General features: G+C 53.6%; 7 protein-coding genes across 7 annotated transcripts; 3 read left to right on the top strand and 4 right to left on the bottom strand.

Annotated features, from left to right (window-relative positions):
- Positions 1-3,866: 3,866 nt before the first annotated feature.
- Positions 3,867-5,618, top strand: GCG54_00006987 (putative Xaa-Pro aminopeptidase PEPP; the record flags this gene model as incomplete). The annotated part of the gene is made up of 4 exons (XM_045406977.1): positions 3,867-4,243; positions 4,302-4,935; positions 4,991-5,469; positions 5,519-5,618. Coding segments are annotated over 4 exons (1,590 nt in total), but the record flags the coding sequence as incomplete, so codon positions are not given.
- Positions 5,619-5,706: 88 nt separating this feature from the next.
- On the bottom strand, positions 5,707-6,482 carry GCG54_00006986 (Ubiquitin carboxyl-terminal hydrolase; the record flags this gene model as incomplete). The annotated part of the gene is made up of 2 exons (XM_045406976.1): positions 5,707-6,080; positions 6,131-6,482. The coding sequence occupies 2 exons, from the start codon at positions 6,480-6,482 to the stop codon at positions 5,707-5,709; spliced, it is 726 nt and encodes a 241-aa protein (XP_045259886.1).
- Positions 6,483-7,604: 1,122 nt separating this feature from the next.
- Positions 7,605-8,897, top strand: GCG54_00006985 (High-affinity nickel transport protein nic1; the record flags this gene model as incomplete). Its single annotated transcript, XM_045406975.1, has 2 exons — positions 7,605-8,370; positions 8,422-8,897. The coding sequence occupies 2 exons, from the start codon at positions 7,605-7,607 to the stop codon at positions 8,895-8,897; spliced, it is 1,242 nt and encodes a 413-aa protein (XP_045259885.1).
- A 364-nt stretch (positions 8,898-9,261) lies between these two features.
- GCG54_00006984 (uncharacterized protein) lies at positions 9,262-10,023 on the bottom strand (the record flags this gene model as incomplete). The annotated part of the gene is made up of 2 exons (XM_045406974.1): positions 9,262-9,413; positions 9,693-10,023. The coding sequence occupies 2 exons, from the start codon at positions 10,021-10,023 to the stop codon at positions 9,262-9,264; spliced, it is 483 nt and encodes a 160-aa protein (XP_045259884.1).
- A 4,827-nt stretch (positions 10,024-14,850) lies between these two features.
- GCG54_00006983 (Calpain-type cysteine protease ADL1) lies at positions 14,851-17,958 on the top strand (the record flags this gene model as incomplete). Its single annotated transcript, XM_045406973.1, has 2 exons — positions 14,851-15,195; positions 15,250-17,958. 2 exons carry the CDS (start codon positions 14,851-14,853, stop codon positions 17,956-17,958), a joined length of 3,054 nt encoding a protein of 1,017 aa, XP_045259883.1.
- Positions 17,959-18,360: 402 nt separating this feature from the next.
- On the bottom strand, positions 18,361-20,121 carry GCG54_00006982 (3-ketosteroid 1-dehydrogenase; the record flags this gene model as incomplete). Its single annotated transcript, XM_045406972.1, has 1 exon — positions 18,361-20,121. The coding sequence occupies one exon, from the start codon at positions 20,119-20,121 to the stop codon at positions 18,361-18,363; it is 1,761 nt and encodes a 586-aa protein (XP_045259882.1).
- Positions 20,122-21,216: 1,095 nt separating this feature from the next.
- GCG54_00006981 (ATP-dependent zinc metalloprotease FTSH 12) lies at positions 21,217-24,041 on the bottom strand (the record flags this gene model as incomplete). Its single annotated transcript, XM_045406971.1, has 3 exons — positions 21,217-23,031; positions 23,087-23,746; positions 23,850-24,041. The coding sequence occupies 3 exons, from the start codon at positions 24,039-24,041 to the stop codon at positions 21,217-21,219; spliced, it is 2,667 nt and encodes an 888-aa protein (XP_045259881.1).
- Positions 24,042-24,197: the final 156 nt, after the last annotated feature.

Below are 24,197 nucleotides of genomic sequence, written 5' to 3'. Positions count from 1 at the left end.
AATCTTCTACGCCCTTAGTTTAATATAGTAAAAGAGGCCTTCTTACGATAGTATAGCCTACTAATCTATACTAATATATTTATAAAGTAGTAAGAGCTACCTTACTACTATACCCTCCTTAAGAGATTATAACTTAGGGATAATAAGGTCCTCTAGCTAGAAGATATTAATAACTACTAGCGCCTTAATTAGGAAGATATAAGTCTTATAGTTTATTTATTATTAACTTTTTATTAACTTCTATAGCCTAAATTAATTAGGATTAGATAGCTTACTTTTAAGCCTAACCTAAATATTATCCCTTATAATATATACTACCCCTACTACCCCCCTACCTCTAACTCCTCTAATAATAAAGCCCTTACTATTAACTTAAGCGATATATAATATATACCCTCTATATAGAAGCAGTAAGAAGCTTTTAATACCTTATAAGTATATACTTTAAGAGCACCCTTATTATAAGTTTTAACTATACTAGTATTAAATTAAGTAAATAGAAGTAGTAGTAAAAGTATATATTATAAATAATAATAAGCCTTAAATAAGATTACTAAGCTATATAGCATAATAACTACTCTTACTACCTCTATTAAGACCCTTACTAACTATTAAACCTTTAGTTAATAATAATAGTTTAAGGTTATAAGAATATAGTAGTAAGAAGTAGTATTACTAGCTTAGTAAGTAGAGGATTTTTAGTATTAATAAGCGTTTATTACGTTATAGTAGTAATCTCTACTCTTCTAGCTAAGATTATTACTACTACTATAATAGCTTATCTTTTTAATACTACTATTATTATAGTTACTATTATTAGCTTAGCTACTAAGGTAGGTATAGCTATTACTACTAAGATTATAAATTTAGAGGTAGCTATAAGTAGTTATTAATATACTTTTTTATACCTACTAGAAGTTATATAATATAATAGGTTTTTAATTAAAATTAAAAAAATTAACTACTAAGCCTCAAATTACTTAAATCTAAGGAGTTTTTAAACTATTTAATAACTTAGTAAAACTCTAACTAATTTAGGCTAATTAGAGGGTAAGGATTTAACTAAGTAGGTCCTATAATCTTAAGCTTTCAGCTAAAGGCTAGTTATACTCTTAAATTAAGATATATCGCAGTTTAGTAGGGATTATATAGAGTAGCTATATTAACCTATTTTACTACTATATATAGCTAGCGCAGGCAAAATAACAAAACAACACAGTCAATTTAACAGCTACCATCAGACCGACACCAAGCAGATTGCTGAGACTCAGGCGCCTGAATAAGCTGCAGCTTTGCGGGCGAGGGAGCCACGGGGAGCGGAGGGTGGCCGGGGTTACGGGGGTGACGGTCGGGGCTGGTTGCGGGGTAGGCGACCTTCGTTTTGCTTGGAAGTTGGGCTACTGCAGAAGTGGTATTGGAAGGATTCGACACCCGACTCGCTCATGTATCGTATTGGACGGGAACAGAGAGCTGGATGGAGACGCCGGTGGGCCGTGAAAGCGCTAATATTGAGACTGTATCAAACGTTGCTGCCGCTGTTGGGCTTCTGGGCGCCGTATGAAGCGGGCCTTGAGCGACGCATCTCCAACAGTGCGGACTGTTCACCGAAAGAAGGCGTTGGCTCAACTGACAGGCCCCCATCCCAAGAATGCTGGGCCGGGATACGGCAGTTTCGATGGCTGGGCGGTAGTGGGGATGATTCTTACCCCAAGCAGGCAGGCTCCGTTTGTGTACGACTGCTTGCTCGCAAAAAAAGAATTCATGTAAACTAATGGTCTTATTGATCCGTACCACAGGAGAACCCCGACCTGTACTGCGCCGTTGACACGGATTGGTTGGAGTCTGCAAGTGCAAGCGACAGGGCAGTACTTGGGGACGAAGCCCAAGCTCCCTCTCATCGACGGACATGGAGGTCACCTTCGCAAGTAAAATCAGACATGACCATTTTGAACAATTGCAGTAGAGACGACGACAGTATAGGCTCTTCTTACGGACGTAGTATTTTGTGCCTGCGCGACATGTTGAAGACACAGCAGTCGTGCATTCGGTCTGGGAGTCGTCGCTCCAGAGGGAGCAATATAGCACAGCCAACACGGATTGCATGGTGCGTAGCGGTCAGGCGACCGTTCTGGCCAAGCTCCGTCAACTCTGTCGATTGTGGTTGTTTCTGCAGGGACGAGTTCGCTCCCAAGGATTCCATCACATCATTTCCTTTCTTGTCCACGTTGGTGTCGCGTCGTCTGGTTGAATGCACATTTCCTGCGCAGCGGTCTTGGTGAATCTTGGCCTTTACCTGGACGGCGGCCAGCAGCGCAAACGGCTGGCCAGCAAGCAAGTAGAGGCGCTTCGATGTGCCCCGATGACCTTCATTGTGGGCAGTATCTGGCCCTGCAAAGCCTGGATACCCTAGAATGATAATCCAAAGCCAGGGAGGAAACTTGACTCGGATTCATTGAGCAGTGGTTTGGCTGAGCCTCGACATGGGCCGCACTGGACTGCAGGCCCAGTAATTCCCCTTGGGGTCGATTTGTGGGATGACGGCCAAGTTTGGGGAATTGATATTAAACGTTGGAGACAAACGCACTTTGTGGTGGAGTAATGCAACCTGACGCCGGCAAATCAGACCTCAGTCGCATGCCGGGACATTGAACGAAGATTCTGGCGATCCTAGATGGAGATGTCGGCCCTCGAGACTTACAGGCTGCTGCTCCGCCATCCTCGCGCATCTTCTGTGCTGCCTGAGGCTTGCTGGCATTGACTGCGGACGTGGTTGATGGTGGTGGCATCGGGAGGATTCTCCCGCATGAGACAAGACCCTTTGGGAGCTTGGGACAAGACGGCACATTGTCGAGCTTGGCTGCAAGGGCTATTCTGGCCATTTCAAATATTTTCAGGTAACAAGTTGCGTGAGGCCTGGGTTGGTGATCCTGCGTCCTTGATGGAGGGAGGATCGCACTGGTTGGCGGGCTTGATTGAGACGGGATTGGCCGTGTCAAAGTGATGCTGGCTCGCGCCTTCTTCAGGGACACAATCGGCCAAGCCGAGTCTTGGTCAGAAACAGGCGTCAGGAGCAGCGACTTGGCATGGCTGGAGGGAGAGCCTCGTTCGAGTTGCTATTCCAGATGGGCGGCTGGCGATGTTTTGGAGGCTCTTTCAGGCCACGCCATTCGACCCCTGTGGGAGTGTCATTGTCATTCAGTGGACCTGATGCGTGACGGTGGACGTGCAACGCCGCGTCCATGTGGTGGTACCAAGTTGTAGGCGGCAGAGCTTGCATAGGAACGGTCCAGGAACGGGGATAACAGTGGGATTGTGGACTTTGGTAGAAGTCTAGGCCTCTGAGGATAACGATTGTAAGTTGGGGTCGTCGAGTTGGAGGAGCTTGGGGAATCCTCGTGGCAGGTGCATCGTGACATTACATTTGGCAGTAGCTTAGCTCTCTGCGATGCACGGGCCATTGAGACCACATTACATAAGACGGACACATTTAACCCGACGCTTTGCCGTCATCCGAGAACTCCATGTATTTCATTGGCTGATAGATGAAATAAGTGGGGGAATGGAGGGGCATACCGTGTGATCCCCCTCAGAGCTGGCGATTGCACTGTAGCTTCAGCAGTGGTGCCGCTGGTCTGGGAAGGTCCAAGGAACCAGCTTCCTTATCCGACCAGTCTTGGTGTTGTGATTCGTTATCGTAGCTATCTCGTCCCGCTGAGAGTGCGCTTTAGCTCGGCTTACAGTGCTGGCGCAACGCAGCAAACGTCTTCGACACGCCATCTGATCTAACGTAACGGCGCTGCCCCTCTTTCCCCGTGCGACTCGACCCAGACGACAGAGACTTGATGTTGGCTAGAACATCACGTCGTGCCGTCACCCGCACGTTCTGCTCCTCCTTCACCACTGTTCCTGCAGCAGCCCCGATCAGCATCGGCCGAATCCGAAGCCAACACCTCTCTACAGATCCGTCTAGACCTCTTGGCGGACCTTCCAGAGCTCCAGCACCGTCGACGACGAGGCGCATCGCATCGTCCCTGAGACCGGCACCGTTCTTCTCCACCACCTCTGCCACAAACATGGCTCAAGACTACGAGACTGTCCTCAAGGGCAAGTACCCGGCCAAGGCCCACGCTCTGCGTGTCGCCGATGAGGTCAAGTCCAAGGTTCCCGGTGCCACCGGCGTCCTCTACGTCGAGGGTCGCATGACCAAGATGATCGAGGACAACGACGAGCCTGAACCCTTTAGGTACCCCCTGCGCCCAAGCCCAAAGACCCTCTGGCCAATGGTCTAACACCCTTCAAAGACAGCGCCGCTACTTCTACTACCTGACCGGCTGCCCCCTCGCCGACTGCCACTACGTCTTCGACCTCGAGTCTTCCGAGTCCACCCTGTTCATCCCTCCCATCGACCCCGATAGCGTTATCTGGTCCGGCCTCCCCGTCAGCGCTGCCGAAGCCAAGGAGTTGTACGACGTCGACCATGTAAAGTACACCACCGATGTCAATGCCGAGCTTGTGCGCCTCGGCAAGGGCAACAAGACCGTCTTCGCGATCGAAGGTCAGGTCTTGGATAGCATCACCTTCCTCGAGTTCGAGGGCAAGAACTTTAGTGTCCTCAAGAACGCCATCGAGACGTGCCGTGTGGTCAAGGACGATTTCGAGGTTGCTCTCACCAGAAAGGCCAACGCTGTCTCCACCATTGCCCACCACGCTGTCGTTGAGAAGGTCAAGAAGGCCAAGAACGAGAGTGAACTGTATGCTACCTTCCTGTATCACAGCATCTCCAACGGTGCCACCAACCAGGCCTACCACGGTATCTTTGCTGCAGGTCGAGCTGCCGCCACCCTGCACTACGTAGCCAACGACGCTCCCCTGGCGGGCAAGCAAAACCTCCTTTTGGATGCTGGCATGGAATGGAACTGCTACGCCTCTGACATTGTAAGTCTTTGCCAGCCACCGTGTCGTGCCCAGGACCCATTTTAACAAGCTGTAGACACGTACTTTCCCCATCTCTGGCAAGTTCAGCAAGGAGTCCCGTCAGATCTACGACATCGTGTTGAAGATGCAGCTTGACACCACCGCAGCTCTGAAAGAGGGTGTTGTCTGGGACGATATCCACCTGATGGCCCACAAGATTGCCATTGATGGCCTCCATTCCGTTGGCATCCTGAAGGGCGATAAGGAGGAGATTCTGAAGAACAGGACCAGCGTCGCCTTCTTCCCCCACGGCTTGGGACACTACCTCGGAATGGATACCCACGACGTTGGCGGTAACCCCAACTACGCAGACACCGACCCCATGTTCCGTTACTTGCGTGTCAGAGGCAAGCTGCCTGCTGGTAGCATTGTCACCGTTGAGCCCGGCATCTACTTCTGCAACTTCATTATCGAGCCCTACCTCAAGGACCCCGTCCACTCCAAGTACATTGACACCGCCGTACTAGAGAAGTACTGGGATGTTGGTGGCGTGAGGTATGCAACACCCAAACATTCCCAACCGTGACAATGCTAATCTTTACAGAATCGAGGACAACATCTTGATCACCGCGACGGGCAGCGAAAACTTGACCCCTACCATCAAGGACCCGGATGAGTTGGAGAAGATCATCCAGGCGAGCTAAAGACAAAGTTAAAACCACTGTACAAATCAAGCTAGCAACTAATGAACACGCTTAACGCCTGTGCCGATGAGATGATGCCTCGTCCCCACTATGCCTTCTCTACTAACGCCATGAGACTGAAACCGATGTTGTCTCCTCCTTGTGCGATGAATTGACGTACGATGTCCAGCGACTTTTGACCAAGATCGACCCGTTGGTCTTCGTCGGGCACGCCTCTATCCACGGGGCCCTTGCGATCACCGTCCAGTTCGTACAGATGGCCGGTATCCGGTGATTTCACAAAGCAGATGTAATGAAAGTCTACCTCGTCTTCAGCACTCGCCGGTGCAGCTGTATCACCCTTGGTGGCAATCGAAGAATAGGCGTCCTCCAGCTCGGTTGAAGCTTCTAGTGCCATGACAGCCTGAGCGGGGTCCATCGGTGCCGTAATAGAGAGCAGATTGTCCAGCAACGATCCCGGTCCTGCGTTGCATCAGTTACCACTCACTTTCAAGGAAGCTTGGGTCACTTACTGAGAAAGTCTTTTGCGCGGCCGTTTGCCAATGCGTGCAGAATGGCATACAGCCCACAGGCATTGTTGATAGTCTGCTTGAACCACACGGCGTCCTCGTCTTCTTCGTTGTGCTCCACCATCCAGTCCTGAGCGCCGGCTTCCTCTGCGGTCAACCGGGCCTCGAAAGTAGGGGTCGTAGGGAAGATGAGGACGAGAGCCAGAATCTTGTCTGGGAGCAGCGCGGGGTCGTCCAAGGTGAAGATGTCCTCAAACTGGAGCGATGGCGGAGCACCGAGAAGGCTGATGAGTTCATTGAATACTTCGGGATTCGACTCGAGGGGGATGAAGGCCTTGTTGTAAGTCGGCGGCATGGTGAGAACTACGGCGGGGTTGAAGCAGCTGTCGACAGACAGAATGGTAAGAAGGGAAGCGACAAGGCGACCCGATTTCATGAACTTGAGCGAACGATGAGATGCACAGCCCGACAGAAAAACTGATGAGGTCAAAATATGTGAGAAATCCTATTGTGATGAAATGGAAGTTGAAACTTCAATGAGATCCTAAGGTGGGTAGTTGGGGGTTGACAAAGCAGACAAGATTGCTGACTGAGCATGAAAATACGCTGGCGGATTCGCTCCTCCAGTGGAAGCCCGTCATCGCCTCTGATTATCTCTACCACTTTTGTCCTCCATCCAAGTACAAGTCTAGACCTTCACAAGTACATTGTAAATACAGCCGCGCGGACACAGGAAACCTACACGGTCTCGCCCGTCAAACGATGGGAATGACCTTGAACGCACTTGAATGTCTCGTAGAAGCTCCAGTATCCTTGTTCGGCGCGACGCTACCTTACCGAGCCGGACAGCCAAGACATGGCGGGGCTTCTCGCTGGAGTCTCCGACGCTCACTCGTTCCACTTCGTCCAACACCATATTCTCAAATGTCTTCCACGGATCGAAACAATGAAAGAGACTGAGGTAATGTCAGTCAGTTTCCAGTTTTCAGGTAAACACTCTTCAAACCTCACCTTGCGAAACCACACATGGCCGCCGGCCGCCGACGGCTCGGAGCGACACGCGTGAACCCCACACAAGGTCCCCGCATCGCCCCTCGGCCGCTCCATGCGACAGATAAGATAACACAGCAGAAAGATGGAGGGGTTATGGTGATCATCCTGCGTCCCCTCCGGCACACTTCTCCCCGCCAGCGCAGATACTTGCGCACGCTATCACCCCCGAAGTGAGCTAGTTTTCATGCGTTGGCGTACTGTAGGGTAGCACAAAGCGGTGGGGGCGATCGGTGGTGGCCGGCCGGAGGGCACGCCGTCCATCTGCTTCCCGCCGGCTGGGCGTTTTGAAAAGTGGTCTTGTGAGCTCCAAATTTCAACTTCATCTTGCTCTCTTCTTCTTCTCCTCACTTATCTTTTGCTCTGAAGTCTCATCCCCATAACCCTCACTTTGTGTGATTCGACACCGTAGACCAGGACAGTCACCATGGCGCGCTTCCGCGTGCCCTCCCTCCCCATCCCGCCGTTCCTCCACGGCATCCCCGCCCCGACGATCCGCATCATCGCCCTCCTCGTCTCCATCAACGTCGCTATCTGGATCGTGGCCGGCATCATCCTGCACTTCCACCCCTCCCTCATCTCCCCCGCGGCCCTCTCCTACGTGCTCGGCCTGCGCCACGCCCTCGATGCCGACCACATCTCCGCCATCGACCTCATGACCCGCCGCCTGATCGCCTCGGGCCAGCGTCCCGTCACCGTCGGCACCTTCTTCTCCCTGGGCCACAGCACCATCGTGATCGTGACGTGCGTTGTTGTTGCTGCGACGAGCGGCGCGCTGAGGGACCGCTTTGACGGGTTCACGCGCGTGGGCAACATCATCGGCACGAGCGTCAGCGCTGCGTTCCTGTTGCTGCTCTGCGCTGGCAACGGATGGGTTTTGTATAAGCTCATCCGCAGGCTGAGAGTCGTGCTGGAACAGGAGAGGAGGAGGGCGCTCACTGGGGAAGTAGTTGATGAGGAGGACGAGGAGGCGGCGACGAATCTGAAGCTGGAGGGCGAGGGGTTCCTTGCGAATGTGTTCCGCAAGGTGTTTAGGGTTGTCGATCGGCCGTGGAAGATGTTTCCTCTGGGCATCTTGTTCGGGCTGGGCTTCGACACGAGTTCAGAAATTGCAATTTTGGGACTGAGTAGCGTGCATGGCGCGCAGGGCACCAGCATCTGGCTGATTCTCATCTTTCCCGTCCTTTTTACTGGTAAGTCAAGTATGGAAGACGTCGACAGGTTGTGGCTGACGATCATGATAGCTGGCATGTGTCTTCTCGACACCACCGACGGCGCGCTCATGATGGCACTCTACACATCCAAGGCGTTTTCGAGAGACAGGGTTGCGATTTTGTACTACTCCATCGTGCTCACCGGCATCACGGTGTTTGTTTCAGCCTTCATCGGTATCATCCAGGTCCTCTCCCTCATCGCGAACGTGGCCGAGCCCGAGGGAAGCTTCTGGGACGGGGTGGATGCCATTGGCGAGCACTTTGACATCATCGGCGGCAGTATCTGCGGCCTGTTCGTGGTCGTTGGGCTCGGATCGGTGCTGGTGTACCGTCCGTGGAGGGCGAGGATGGACCGCAAGAACCAGGAGAGAGCGATCTTGGTACCCGCTGAGGAGGAGGCTTTGGAACCGGCGGAGGGGCCAAGTTACGGTGCCGTCACAACGCAAGAGCCCGCTTCCAAGAAGGATGCCGAGGCAAGCGAGAGGGATTTGCGGCTTATACAGTAGATGGCAGATACACGATGTAGAGTAGACATCACTATGATACAACTTAGATAGACTTTGTATGTGGTGGAAGGAAGATTACACATTATGTGCGGATCGAGAACATACTTTCTGTTTAGCTAGGCATACACACCCCTTGGCGTCGTTTGACGACCTGGGACATTTAATATGTTGGCAGTGTATCCCAAAACCAGTGTCATCAACTTTTTTGAACGCTAATGTATTTTCGCTGTCTGTTGTTCGGCAATCTTCCAAAATGAATGACTGTTTACAAAAGAGAGCCATTGAATCTTCCCGCCCTCAAACAACTTGCACATGATGATCTTGAATGTGTTCATACCGTCGTCGTGATGTCGTTGGTCTCGTCTTATGCGTCTCTACTTGCAGAAGAGTCAGGGAGACCAAGATGCGCCAGGCCACAAGATTGAGCCTCGTTGGCTTTGATCTGCGCGGCTCTCTGCTGCTCGCATTTCCACCGCTTGTGCTGCAATAAGCCGCTCACCACGGCGCGATGGAACCCTTTCCTGACAGTCGCAGGTGGCTGGTAAGTGTCATTCAAAGGAACAGTCGAAGGATTAGTCGAAAGGCTTTGCTATGCGCCAGTCGAAGAAACAGGCGAAGAAACAGGCGAGGAGACAGGCGAAGAGCCCGGCGAAGTGACAGGCGAAGAAACAGATGAAGGGCCAGATGAGGGGCCAGCCGAAGGGGAAGAGCTGCTTTCTTTAAACGAGTTAGCCGCGGTACACACATACTCTCTCTCTTTCTCTCTTTCTCTCTCCCCAATACAAGAACACATACTACCGGTCTCGGGGTCCGATGACTCCCAGGTTACAGATGTATCATCTGTAGTCTGCTGGTCCGTGGAAGAGGGAGTTGTGGCCGTCTCTTTTCCCTTCCCCTTCCTCTCCTCTTCGTTGGAGTTTGCAAAGGCCTCGTCGTTCGCATCCTGCTCTCCACCAGGAACAGGGTTCGATGACGCCACAGAAGAGTTCAATTTGGCCCTGTTCTGGGCGGCAGACAGAGCGTACAACTGCCTGCCAACTTTTGCAACCATCTCCTCCCTTCTTCTTTGGGTTACCGCCTTGATGGCCTCGATAGCCGCCGCTCGAATCTCTTTGCTAAACACCATGTCTAGTGAAGACAGCTTCCGCCGTCAAGATGCTGTATCAAGATGCGGCAATTATGGCCCCAAAAAGAAGAATCTACAGCATGTTTTTAAGCAGTTGCGAGGCATATATAGCCCATCGAGAGCTATTTCCGTAGATTCATCTGTGAAGAACCGTCATGGTTGACCACTTGCATACAAAACTTTAGCATCGTGTCTCCGACAACATGGACGGCGGGCGGACAGCCAGGGTTTGATGACAATGCCATGGAATAGGCGAGGTTAACGATGGCCGACCAAGGTATGGAGGATAAAGTTCTATCTTCGGTTGGCTGACCCAATCGGTTTGTTCACAAAGGTGCTGGAAAGAAGCAAAATCTTAGGACTTGGATAGACAGCACAACATGACCCTTTTGTCAATATGTGACTGCCAGGTTGCGATGAGTACCCCTGTAGGCTGCCGTAAGGCGAGGTCTGATCAACACATGAGAAAATCATTCAAGCAAAATCATCAATGTTGACGCAGCTCGGCGGACCGACTCGCACTGTACCAAGATCCGACGAGATAGACGGGACCTAGATGGAAGCTTCGACCGCCAGGCCAGTATTTACTATATATGACCCTTACACCTACCGTGACCCTTCGGTGTCGCGCGCGCTTCCCTAGGAAACTTTATGTACGCTGAATCACAGGGCATGCTCGCTCTCAACCCGCAACTGACTGATGAGTAGGGGTCTGATGATAACCCCGTGTTTGACTGGATCAAATACCTGGTAACCCGCCAGGGTTCTGCGGATGGAATCGACAAGGTCTCGGATGTTCCCCAGAAACAAGTTGGGGCCGGCCCACCGGCAACCTCGCCGGTCGGTCAAGGCGATGTCTTGATTCTGGGCCCAGCCGACGTGCCAAACTACCAACAAACCGCGGACACATGAGGAGTAAACAACGAGCAATAGGAGAGAAGAAATATGGACCGATGAAATGAACGAATACCGTTTGTGTGACCAAACTGGCATGAACTGCTGCGATGCGCATGCAGTGACTGCGCATCTGAAAGGTCCGGACTGCGGGATCGGAGGAAATGCGGTGTGGTCGGTGAGGCGACGGACAGGATCCGATAGGGGTCCCTTGGTCCAGACCTTGTCCCAAAACGGTGACCCTAGCAATACCGCAGTATTTAGACCAGTGCGGAAGTAACTGTGCTGCAGAGGGTTGCAGCGAGATACTCCAGCGCCTTCAGTGATTCCGACAGTCCCAGCGCCAGAACGAGCATCGGTCGGTCTTTTGGGCTTGGCTCTCTCGCCACTGGCGCGTTTCTGGTGGTTTGGACGATCAGGGTCCATCCACACCGACCCAAAAATCTTTACTAAATTAGCAGATTACAAGTTCTTTTTGTTTTCGCAGTGGCAGCGTTTTCTGGATTCCGCTGTCCCGCTGTGGCCATTCCGTCGAGTGACACGAATCAGTCTGGGTCCGAGTCGTCTCATCTGGTGTCAATCATTGATGTACCGCATCGTGTAGCCCGAGTATCTATACAGGAGTAAGGGATGCATGCACTCCTTGATACAGCGCGTACACTGTAGACTGATTGTCTGCCGAGCGGATGGGTCGGGACGGAATGCAAAGTAGCATGTGTCGTCGGGCGGTGGTCGGGTTGATGACAAAGTAGAGGGCGTTCGAGTGCACATGATGCTTCGTGTTCGAGAGGTAAGAGCACCACGTTGTCGAACAATGCGGCCTGAGAAATGCAGTGTTCCCTATCTAGGTGCAGCGGGAGGGTGAGACAGCGATCGGAAGTCCACTTTGGCTCATTCCGGGATGCAGCATTCTCTTGGATGCCACGAGACAGGCTCTCAAGCGTCTGGCAGACAAGGCGGGCGAGCCGTGTAGTGATTCTGAGGCTGAGAATGGCCGCTTTGCTGGCTTGAGATGGGCAACGGTTCGGCCGTCAAGGGACCGTTGGATTATGCTTTGCTGTGCTGTGTTTCCAGCACTGGTCTGCTGTTATGCGTGGTCCTTTGTTTAGTGGCAGACGCTGACTTCTTCCCGGAATGACTCGCTAAGAAGTTCGGTCCCCTTGCCACAACCTCCTGCAGCGTGCAGCTACAGGGGAGTCGGGTGGTGGACAAGGGCAATGGAGGCCTATGCCATGCCATTCTGGTCGACTCGTACAGCGGGAACGACGGGATTGGGTGATTGGCATGTCGACACATGTGTCGCATGGGAATCCCCGGATTGTTGAGCACCTATCTATCGTCGAGGGAACCAATTTCCGTACACCCATTGGAGGGGACAATGTCCTTGAACCAGTTCCAGTCGATGTCGAGCGCAGATAATCCACCTACCGCGTACGTCTGACTGTCCACTGAGAAAGTCAGCAATCTAAGCCAGAAGTGGTAGGCGGAGGCGTTGGTTGGGTGCGGATTGAGGCAGTGACATGCTGGGCTATCGCGTTGCTCTTATCTCGGGGTGAATCCTGGGGTAAGGAAGAGATCGTCAAGGGCTGAGCCGATTGAATATTGCCGCGCCGGGTACTTCTGCCTGGAGGAGCTGAAGCCAGCGCCTGTCTCCCCAATGCGAATCGCATGGGCAAGGTAGGAGTCTTCGAAATGCGCAAAGTAGAAATGCTACTGCGGAGAAGGTAAATGGCCGACAGGAGAGGGCTCGTGATGACGGATGCTGGTCATGATGGGTGCATGGCAGATGCTGACGGCATACTGCAAAATGCAGCGAATTGTCGGCGGGGGACGCGTATCATATCGATGTACTATGCAGTAGCTGAAGCTCAGCCTCTCGTGCCTTTCCCATCGCGGGGTTACGAGAGCTAAGCCAGCCTGATTGCGAGAAGGGTTCGTAAGCGGCGCGGCTCTGCTGAGGGGCCGGCGTCAAGGAACCGGCGTCAAGTGACGCAGCTGCCTGGATTAGACCATCAAGGTCAAGGCCAATGATTATCGCAAAATCAAGTCTCACGGTTGAGATATCAGACTCTGGAGGCTATCCTCGGCCACTTCGGAGGCAGCCGGCAATGGTAGGACCGTTTCAGCCTGGGGATAGCCTCAGTTCTCAGTTATCAGGCATCTGCAAGCATCTCGGCAGAGTAGTTGTTGGCAGAATGTCGACCGTTGAATTCAGCCCCCAAGGACAGCCCGTGGATCCTTATTCGCGACAGTTGCTGGGTAGCACCCGGGGAACCTGGGCCGAGGACATCGTGGGCATCCAGTCTCCATCCAGAGGCCCCTGTTTACCGGTACCGGGGTTGTCGTAGGCCCGCCCCATCGGTAAGGTCGGCTGGGGACGTTGGGATGGCTGGATGGTTGTTGGATGCCACCGCGACCGAGACCAGGCTGGTTAACCGATGGCGCCGTGGAGTTGGGAGTTGGAGCTTTGGCGTCGGGACGATTGTCGGTTCCATCTTCCTGACATGGCACCGGATCCGAGGTGACTTGGGTAAGGCACGTAGAGAACAAAGAGTCAAAGTTCTTAGAAGAACCTTGGAGAGAGAGAGGAAAACGGAGAGAAGAGCGAAGGAAGGTGAGAGCCAGTTCGCGCCTCCTTCCTCCCAGGTCTGACTTCCCTGACGGATAAGGAACCTAAACCGCCCTGCTTACGATATCGGCAAGGAGGGCGCCGTGGGGTCTCTTATCAGTAAGGTACCTAGGTACCTAAGGTAACGGCACGCCGGCTGGACCCTGAAGGACCCAGCTAAAAGTCGCTGAAGGCTGCAGTTCGTGGCACTAGCGTGGAAGGAAGTACCTGCCAGAGTGATGCAGGTATCGTGCCTTCCCTCTTGCCCTCATATTGTCTCGCCTCTTGTTTCTGTCTGTGTCTTGCCTTCGATACTGTCTGTGGCTTTACAACCTCCGATCAACACCACCACCACCACCATTCAGCCGTGCGGCGTCCATCCTTTTCCAACTCCCGGCTTTGTCCTCCCGCAAAAACACCCCCAACACACCCAACCAGGTCACCACACACTCTCTCAATTCCGTCGTCCTCCCACCGCCAGACTTGACCAGACCCTTGGGCGCTTTATCGAACCCTGGAAACGACCGGTCTATGCCAAGCCAGACCCTTGCCCCGCCCATGTTCCGCTCCACGTCCTTAGGCATGGATCCTGGCGCGCGTGTACACTACTCGAACATGTTCCTCGACTTTGAACAACAACACTGTGAATCTCACACTCGCCCATCTCCACATCTCATGCCGGCGTCCGTCCTCGCCGCCGCTCCCCCGGGGGTGGTGGGTCGCCCAGCACTTCACCACTTGATGCGGATGCGCCGCCCCCCAGCAGCAGAGCCAGACAGCTACTATGCAGTAGACACGATGGCGAGACCACCAGACCCAGCCGCCTTGATGCGGTGAATGCGAATCACACCCACTCCGTCTTCCCTGTCGTGCTTCTCGTCGACTCGCGCTTGTCAGATCGTCCAATACATACCGCGAGGCTGCGACTCGCTGACCAGGTGCGCCCTCCTTGTCTATCCCACCCTCCCCCCCAACCCCGAGTTTCCGTTTCCCTTCATAAGACCCTTCTCTCGCCATCCACGACTCGCGTTCAACTATTTTCCAACCGATACCCTCCATAACCTTTCTCTCTCGTTTCCGTCACTGAGTCGTCCCGTCTGTGCTTCGGCCTTGGGCTGCTCGTCACTCACTTCAAACCTCGCCCAACCTGTTCCGTAACTGACCCGTGTACTACAGCAAGCGCAGGACGCCCACAGCCTGCTCGCTGCTCTAGATAATTGCTTCCGTCCCCCAACTCTCTCGTCAACCTCCTCTCGTTGACTCTCCGTAACCAATTGACCTCTAAATCCTACTACTCGAGTCCCTGTACTCGTCCCACCACCAACATGCACGGCTACAGCTCCTCCGAGGAGTCGGAAGACTACCGTCGCCCAAAGCCCGCCCCGGCCTCGAACAATAATAATGACCAAAAGAAGAAAAAGAAGAAGAAGGCTCCCCCTCAGCAGTCCATCAATCGTATCTGGAAGAAGTTCCAGAACCGCAAGTTCAGCAAGGCCCTGGCCGTGCTTCCCTTCGACCCTGTTCTGCCTCCTGCAAGCGCAGACAAGCCAAATGAGCTGTTGACTGCGGGCTACGAGCGGGCTGTGGAGGAATGCCGTCGAAAAGTCAAGAAAATCATTCAGGAGTGCAGGAGAGTCAACATGCGCTACAGAGACCCTGGCTGGGACCTGGTGAGTGACAACTATCGCCTTCGTAGCAGACTTCGTAGCTAAATTTCCCGTTAGGACTGGGATTTGAAGTGGGAAAAGGGTCACTGTCTCAACACCCTGGGTTCTACGAAGTGGCAGCTCTCCCGAACAACACTTTCCAACCCGAGCGCTTCGGTCCCCAAAGCTGTAAAGCGCATCCACGAAATTTTCGAGAAGCCTACCTTCATGAAGAACCTGAACGGCGGAGACGTCAAGCAGGGAAGTCTGGGAGATTGCTGGTTGATGGCTAGCTTGACCGCTCTCGCTTCCGTACAAGGCGGCATCGAGAAGATTTGCGTAGAATACGACACGCGCATCGGCATCTATGGCTTCGTCTTCTACAGAGATGGCGAGTGGATTTACTCCATCATCGATGACAAGCTATATCTCAAATCGCCTTGCTGGGACTCGCCCAGCATGCAGCGGGATCTTCTGCAGCAGATCGACCGCGAGGACGTTGAGCGGGTCTACCGCCAGACGTATCAAACCGGTTCCAAGGCCCTCTTCTTTGCCCAATGCAAGGACCAGAACGAGACGTGGGTGCCCCTGCTCGAGAAGGCATATGCCAAGGCCCACGGCGACTTCGCTTCCCTGGCCGGTGGCTGGATCGGCGAGGGTCTTGAGGATCTCACGGGTGGCGTCACTACCGAGCTCCTTACATCCGATATACTCGACACCGAAGGTTTCTGGGAGAATGAGCTCTCCAAGGTCAACCAGGAATTCCTGTTTGGTGCGAGCACCGGTCTCCTCGATGGAGGCTATGGCGACAGAGATGGCATCTCTGAGGGCCACGCATACGTTATTATGGAGGCGAGGACAATCAAGTCCGGTGAGCGTCTCATCAAAATGAGAAATCCTTGGGGCAAGGTCCGCAAGGGCTTGTGGGAGGGTGCTTGGTCCGATGGGTCAAAGGAGTGGACAACCGACGTTCAGGAAGAGCTCGGCTACCACTTCGGCAACGATTCTGTTTTCTGGATCAACTATGATGACTTCCTTCGCAAGTACCAGCACATCGACAGAACGAGGCTTTTCCGTGACCCTGCCTGGCGATGCACCCAGAAGTGGATAGGTGTCGAAGTTCCGTGGAAGCCTCAATTCCACGAGAATTTCCAGATTACCCTGTCCAAGGACGGTCCGTTGGTCCTCGTCCTGTCTCAACTGGATACGAGGTACTTCAAGGGTCTCCAAGGACAGTACACCTTCCGCATCCACTTCCGCATCCACGAACGCAGCCGCCCTGGCGCCGAGGACTACATTGTCCGCTCCCACGGCAACTACCTAATGGAACGATCAGTCTCAATCGAACTCCCGGACATGCCAGCAGGCGAGTACAGCATCTACATGAGCGTTGCCGGCGAGAGGGATAACAATTTGCCCTCTGTTGAATCCGTTGTTAAGCGCGAGTGCCGCAACCGCGTGGAGAACGACAAGCTTGCGCAGATCGGCGCCGCCTACGACCTTGCGCACAGCAAGGGGACGGCCTACCTCGAAGAGGTTGCCAGACTACGTAAGATCAAGGAGCAGCAGAGAGCTTCTGACTCCCGTAAGCAGGAGCGTCGCAAGTTGTGGGACAGACGCCACATGACACGCGAGATCACCAAGAAGCAGAAGGAAAAGAACGGCGAAAAGCGCGCACGCAGAATCGCCAAGGCCGAAGCAGCTGCTAAAGTGAAGGCTGAGGAAGAAGCGAAGCTGGCTGCTGAAGAAGCGAAGAAGGCTGAAGCAGCAGCCCAGATCAAGGCTGAAGAAGCAAAGAAGGCCGAGGCAGAGAACAAGAAGAAAGAGGAAGAGGAAAAGCCCAAGGACCAGAGTGTCCAGACTGAGGCTGTCAAAGAGGAGCCGAAGGAGGACAAGTCTGTTCAGACGGATGCCTCCGGAAAGACTGGAATGTCCACGTCGGAGGCTACTGAGAAGACTGAAGTTTCTGCTCCTGACGGCAAGACTTCTGACGAGGCAGCAAAGGCCGAGTCTAGGGATGAGCCCAAGGACGACTCGAAAGAGGTGTCCAAGGATGATCCTGGTGAATCAAAGGTGTCCGAGGAAGAGCCCAAGGAAGAAACCAAGGAGATGCCCGAAGAGTCTGAGAAGACTGTGGTTCAACCTCCACCTCCACCTCCACCACCTGCGGCGAAAGTATACGACTCGGATGATGACTCCTCTGACTCACCTGTCGACGATTGGGAAGAACTCTACAGTGACGATGACATGGTCAGGAAGCCTCGTACCACACCTGCGGGGCCACCCAAGACCCATGATGAGCGCTATGAGTCGGAGGAGGAAGGTCTTCCCGACCCCTGGAATGCCATCTGCATTGTTGGCGTTCGCGTATACTCCATGGACGAGGATCTTGAGCTTCGCGTCGTCATGGAGGGCGGTGAAGTCCTCGATGGCGCCATCGGCAAGAAGGGCGAGGCTGATCTTGACAATGCCCAGGCCAACGCCGGCGGAGAGCGCGAGAAACAAGAGCCCGAGAGCAAGGTCGACGAGGATGATGCTGAACCTACCAAGGCGCAAAAGGAGGCTGCACCAAACGACGCGGACAAGAAAGAGACGGACGTCAAGGAAACAGCCGAAGCGAAGAGAGACGACATTGAAGATAAAACCAAAGAAGCCAACGAGGACTCCAAGTCGGACAAGAGCGTTGACTCAACAGAGTACGACAAGCTTGATTCAGGAGCTTCGACTCCAGAGGTTGTTGCCACGCCCGAGGAGACGCCGCTGGAGACGAACAAAGAGTTGTGCTAGAAGACCACTTGAGTATACAAACTTATGACGCAAACGAGGGTATATGATATAGTGGAGATGCCCTTTTCGTGGTTGTGGTCCGACATATTCTGAGGCGTTTAGAGCGGATCTTGTACCACGCATTTGCAAGTGGCAGCAGATGGTAGATCGCGTACGAAATCTTGCGAGACTAGACATCATTTTTCTTGCTTCATTGATCACGGAGTCTTGTATAGGGTCCCGATATACGAAGGGACCCAATGGAAGCATTTGAACTCACGAGCAAGCTGGCTCGCTCTCTACGGCAACACATAGTTCGCATCTCAATAATAGCATGATCTTCACTTGATCTTTTTCAGCCCACTCAACACCAGTGCATCTGGATGTTACGAATGAAAACATATTGCTTGTTGTGGAATTACTTCAAGGCTTTTTTTGACTGGCTATGTGATTGACAGCCACAAACCCATGCGTCATAGCTGGGCCAAGCGTGGATCCTGCACCCAGGTATGTCCGTCCCATGATACTCGCAGCGGTATTTCCAATCGCGTACAATCCAGGTATGGAGCCTCCATTCTTCCTCAACACCCGCTGGTGCTCATCCGTCAGCAAGCCGCCCTTGGTCCCGAGGTCACCAGGCCAGATCGCGATGGCATAGAATGGTGCCTTGTTTAACGGCCCCATGTTGGGATTCAAACCCCCAGCATCCGGGTCACCGAAGAAATTGTCATACGCACTATCCCCCTTCCTGAATTCCTCATCGACCCCTCTCTCACACATTTCGTTGTACTTCTCAACCGTCTCCTTCAACCCTTTCACGTCAACTCCAATCTTCGAACCTAGCTCCTCCAACGAACCCGCAATAAACATCTGACCCTCCTCGAGTGCCTTCTTCGGTGGCTTCTGCCTCGCAAACAAGCCCGTCCCGAGCATGTACCGATTGCGATGGTTGCTATCCATGATCAACCAAGCAGGAATCGCCTTGACCTTCTCGTTTCGCTCGTACTGGTCGTGTCCGGCGTCCGTATACGATTCTGCCTCGTTCATGAACCTCTTCCCTGTTGAGTCGACGATGATGCAGTGCGGACCCGAGCGCTCTATCAGCGCGAAGTGAGGCTTCCCTGTTATGGGGTCGAAGATGGTGGGACCCCACCACGCGTCGTCCATCAGGGCCGTCGCGGCGCCCAGGTTGATCCCCGCTATCACAGCGTCGCCCGTGTCGCCCTTAGGAGAGCTGGTCCAGGTCGTGGTGGCGGGGGAGGGGAGGTGTTTCTGGCGGAGGGAGGCGTTCTGCGCGAAGCCGCCCGCTGCGAGGATCACGCTGCGCGCGGCGATGGTCTCTTCGCCCGTGGGTGTTTTCACCTTTGCGCCGGTGACTGTACCGTCTGGATCGGTTATGAGGGAGGCGAGGGATGTGGAGAGGCGAACGTCGGTTGGGGAGGAACTGTGGGTGTTGAGGTACAGAAGCCGGGCGACCAGCGCGCGGCCGAAGCTGGTAGGCTTCTGGCCGATGAGCATCTTGAGAATGGACGGTAGCACGGCGCGGACTGATTGTGTGAAGGCGTTGAGGGAGGACGTCATGCGCATTATTACGGGCGCCTGGTTCGTGTAGATTGCTACTGGCGTAGTTGGCGGCGGCAGCGCATTTTGCCATTTCTTGTCGAGTTTCTTCGTGTTGAAGGCCTTCGACTCGATTGTTCTTCCACCTCCTTTTCCCATGGCGCCCTTCATTTTGGGGTAGTAGTCGGGATACCCGTCGCTGGGGCGGAACTCGAAGCCCTTCTCCTGGAGGAACGCAATCATCTTGGGAGCATTGTCAAGGTATGCGTGCCGGCGGGCCAGCGAGGAAGCAGGACCGACGTCACCGACGGCTTGGTCAAAGTAGTCCAGCGCATCCTGTTTGGAGTCTTTCACGTTGGACACGGGGTTGTTTGGGATCCAGAGACCGCCGCCTGAGATTGCGGACGCGCCGCCTATTGTTGGCTGCTTCTCGATGACGGCGACGCGCAGGTTGTGGTGTTTGGCACGGAGAGCGGCTGTTAGACTTCCTGCGCCGCTGCCGATTATAAGCACGTCTACTTTGGTGTTTGAGAGGAGGTGACGGGTTGTTGTAAAGAGGCGTATGTGGTGGATTGAGGCTGGGCGTGGGCGGGCGCCGGCGACTAATACGCCTGAACGCAACATCTTGGGGTGAGTGATTCACAAAACGCGGAGAATCTCACGTCGACGCGGTCACACGCGGCCAGCTAAGCAGACAATAAGATGAAATTTCAATTGGAAATATTCACTGGGTTGACGGCTCCATCTTAAATCCTTCGCTGAATATCCCGGGTTTGCGATCCTGTCATCCAAATCGGTGACGGCCTCCGAGCTCGTTGTTCGCAGGCATGGTGCTTCGCGTTAGATGGATAGGCAGATACAAGACAATATCCAAAGATACATCATCTGTGTTAGCAGTTCCTATTCTGCAGCTTAACCAGACAAACACCAGGGCTGTCATCACGCAAGCAGGGGGACAAACATTCAGGGGTCTATGTAAGAAGAGGGGTATCTTGAAAGGAGCCTTCGGATGGTGGGGCAACGGATGACGGAACTTCGGTGCCCTCTTCGGCTGATGGCAACGTTCGCATTGGACGGCCGGGATTGCCATCCTGTGACAGTAGCATTCTGGAAAGCATCAACGAACGCTAACGTGCGGGCAAGCTGAGGAGCTCACCCCGCGGAATCCACGCCCTCCACGCCATCCACGAGACTGGGTCTTGGCAATCACCGAAAAGGGTCGCGATGATCCAATGCAAAGGCTTGGTGAATCAAATTGAAGAATCGATGGAATTCTGGGAGGACAGGATGCTGTGCGAAATAAGAGGACGGCATGACACGGCGGTTGATGGTCTCTGATAGTAATGTCAGGATAAGCCCGGAATGGCAATCCCAAGTACCACGTTTCTCAGTTGCCAAGCCACGTCCAGTTTGAAGGTTCTGTTAGAGACCGCCTAGCTTTTCGGTGTGTCCAATATACCCCCCATTGAGAACAACGGTAATAAAGATTGCGATGGTGTAGATGACGACAAGTAATAATAACGATGGAGACGACGACAAGATAGAGTGTAAGTGAGTTCACAGGAAAAGCAGTTGCTTAAGCACAAGAGTATTGGGGTTCTGTTCTATTTTTGAGATTTGAGAAAGGATCGTGAGCTTGCTAGCTGTTGACAGTCTTGCCTGGCCGGGCGATAGAGAGAAAGGAAAGAATGAGAGAGCTTAAGTTTGCCTCCTCTCTACTCATTTGAACACCGGAACATCAACAAACAGATCCTCCAGCTCCATGTACTCCTCAGTCTCCAGAGGCTCCATCGTCTCGACAGCCGCAGGATCATACTCCATGGCGAACTTTCGAATGCCAGATAGTGACGCCTTGCTCACGCTTGGCCTGACTCTCTTCAACACTTTCTCGAACAAGGCTTGGGTCAATAGCCTCTTGCCTTTGTTTGCACCATCTTCCACAAAAGTGTCACACATCATAGTAGCTTGGACGCACAAGTGGTGGATGTCCGCACCGGAGAAGCGAGGGGTCAATAGAGCCAGGAGATCGCCGTCGAGATCGGGGTGCAGAATCTCACCCCGCAAAGCGATTTCGAAGATCTCTGCCCTCATCTCGGCGGACGGGAGACCCATGTGAATCCGGTTGGGAATACGACGGAGCACCGCCGGGTCGAGCTCGGCGGGTGCGTTGGTCGCGAGCAAGACCAACGGCAAGTTCTTTGCTGCGCCCAGTCCGTTCATTTCGGTCAGGATCTGGCTGATTTGGACCTTGGCCAAGTGGTTCACGGCCTTCTCTCGGGCTCCTAGGCACAAGTCTGCTTCGTCGAAGAAGAGAATGCTGGGTGCGAGCAGTGTGCCCAGGCTGAACAGGCCGCGAATCAGTAGTCTCGGTTCAGAGTCAATGTCCGATATGTCTGCCAGAGAGACACTGATGACTGTCGATCCCGATTCGCGAGCCAGCACACGCGCAAAGTGCGTCTTCCCGGTCCCGGCCGGGCCGTACAGGAGCGTACCGCCGACGTAGGAGCGATGAAGAAGCCCATACGATTTCTCGGAGTCCGCGGCCTCGCCGTGCTGTCTTATAATGCCCCGGATGGCGTCTTCAACTGCGGGCTCGAGAGCGATATCGTCCCAGCTCACCTCGACGTCCTTCGGGGAAATGAGACAGTGGGAAAACTTCCGCTCCCACGAGTACTTGGAGCAAAGGAATGGCGGTCCCTGCAAGTATGTGATCTGGCGCATGACCTTCTGGACGGCTGGAGGGAATTTGGCCCATTCGTCATCCAAGTCCTGGAGAGGCTCGACAACGATCCGAGGATCCAAGGCTCTAGGAGGGGCAGGAAAAGGCGGGGGAGGAGGAGGAGGAGCGCCTGCACGCACAGGTGGCCGCATTCCACGAGGAGGCTTGGGCATAGGCATAGGGGCTCGGGGTGGCAAAGGAGCCCCGAAGTCGTTCCAGGCTTTGAGAGTCTTGGACAAGACACCATAGTCCAGAACAACCTTTCTGATGTTATCATCCTCGACGGGCTGGCCGATGGCACGAGAAATGGACTCAAGCCTCATCTCTACGAGAGACGCCTGACTCATCCGTTCAGCCATGGTAGAACCATCTATGAATGACCAGTCGGCATATGGCGCAAGAAGAGAACTGCTGTAGCCGGGATTCTCCTCTCGGCGGATGTATCTCTTGATGTCTCTGATGTTGCGGGATAGTAGCTCACGCTTGCCGTCTGCTTTCAGCAGAGCCTCCTGGGCCGCAGACCGGACTGGGAGAACTTCCGTCGGTGTAGTGAACGGAAGAGGCAGCCGCCCAGGGGGGCCACGATGATGTCCCACCACATAGGTCGGGCTGTGCGATGGGCTCTCGGTCGTGACGATGAGAAGAAGACCCTGACGGACTGGGTAATCGCGGATGGCAGCTTGCAGGTCTCGGAACAGCGATCTCGTGAGGTCGCCCTCGCTGATGAAGAGGTGAACAATCAGGGGCACCGGGCGAGAGGCGCTTGACTTCTTGATGCGTGGTGCATTGAGGACAGCCGCAAAGGGGATGAACTTCTGTGGAGTAATGTCGTCAGTCGTTGGCCAGTTCGAATGAAACTTCCGTGCTCACCTTCTTCTTTGACTCTTCAGCCTCTGAGTCGTAACCATCATGCGGAGCAACGCCTTCTTCAGATACGTTAATGACAACAGGCGTTGGGCGTGGGCAACCATAGGGAAGGGGCAAGGGTGGTGGCGGCGGCTGCCAGGGCTCTCGGTTCAATAGAATGTCCAGGTAGTTACCCATGTCGTCGTCGTCGGAGTCACTAGAACTGTCGCTGGTAGTGCTCGAGGCGTCTGATGCATCCGGGGGTGCATAGTGATCGCCTAGATCCTCAAGGTCATCCCGCGTGAGGGTGATGAGATCGCTGTCGATTGTCCTGGCGAAGTGCTTGACAACGTTTCTCGTGAAGTTAGCCGTCGACTCAGACGCTGCAGACATGAAGGTGTGAAGCCTGATAATATCTTTGGTGAACCTGACGTCATTGCTGGCATAAGATCCAGGGAGCAAGTCTTCCTCCGACGAGACATCTCTGCGAACAAGCCCAAGCAGCGGGTTGAACAGGGTCGAGCCCATTTCATAAACCTCTGCGGCTGGCTCGGGGTTAGAAGCTGTTTCCAGCTCATCTCTGCAGTTGTCACCCTTGTTTGAGGGTATGACGTCCAGAAGACGCAGGAACTCTGGGTGGTCGTTCCATTCGTCGGTTGTTGTCACGCAGTTATCGAGGAGCCACTGTGGGAGTTCAATTGTGGGCGGTTGCTTTCCTCAAGGTCAGCACTCCTTCGTGTTTTCAAATGGTTCTCTGAGTTGGAGAATAGGGCGTAGAACAACTCACAGAGGTATCCTCAGCTTCCTCTTCAACAACTTCGTCTGCATCACTGACCTCATCTTCCCTTGGAGCTTCAGAGCTAGTAGCAGGCAATCCTTCACGTTCAGCGTCGGAGGGCATGGTTTCTTCCATGGGCTCCTCCTGTCTTCTCCAAGGGCTCCTGACTGTTGGGGTCTCTTCACCGTCGTTGCTCGTCATGATGTCTTCACTGTGCTGATAATATGATGCGCAAGACTGTTTCTGTAAGCATGAATGCGAACATGTTTTAGCATTTAAACAACACCATCGAGTCTCCCGCTGCTACAGAGCACGAGCTAGGAGACACCAGACGCCGGTAGATGTAGAGTACTTTAC

The sequence above is a fragment of the Colletotrichum gloeosporioides genome, assembly GCF_011800055.1.
Source record: "Colletotrichum gloeosporioides strain Lc1 chromosome Unknown consensus_73, whole genome shotgun sequence".
NCBI classification, from domain to species: Eukaryota; Fungi; Ascomycota; class Sordariomycetes; order Glomerellales; family Glomerellaceae; genus Colletotrichum; species Colletotrichum gloeosporioides.
This window is presented reverse-complemented; position numbering and strand designations above follow the sequence as displayed.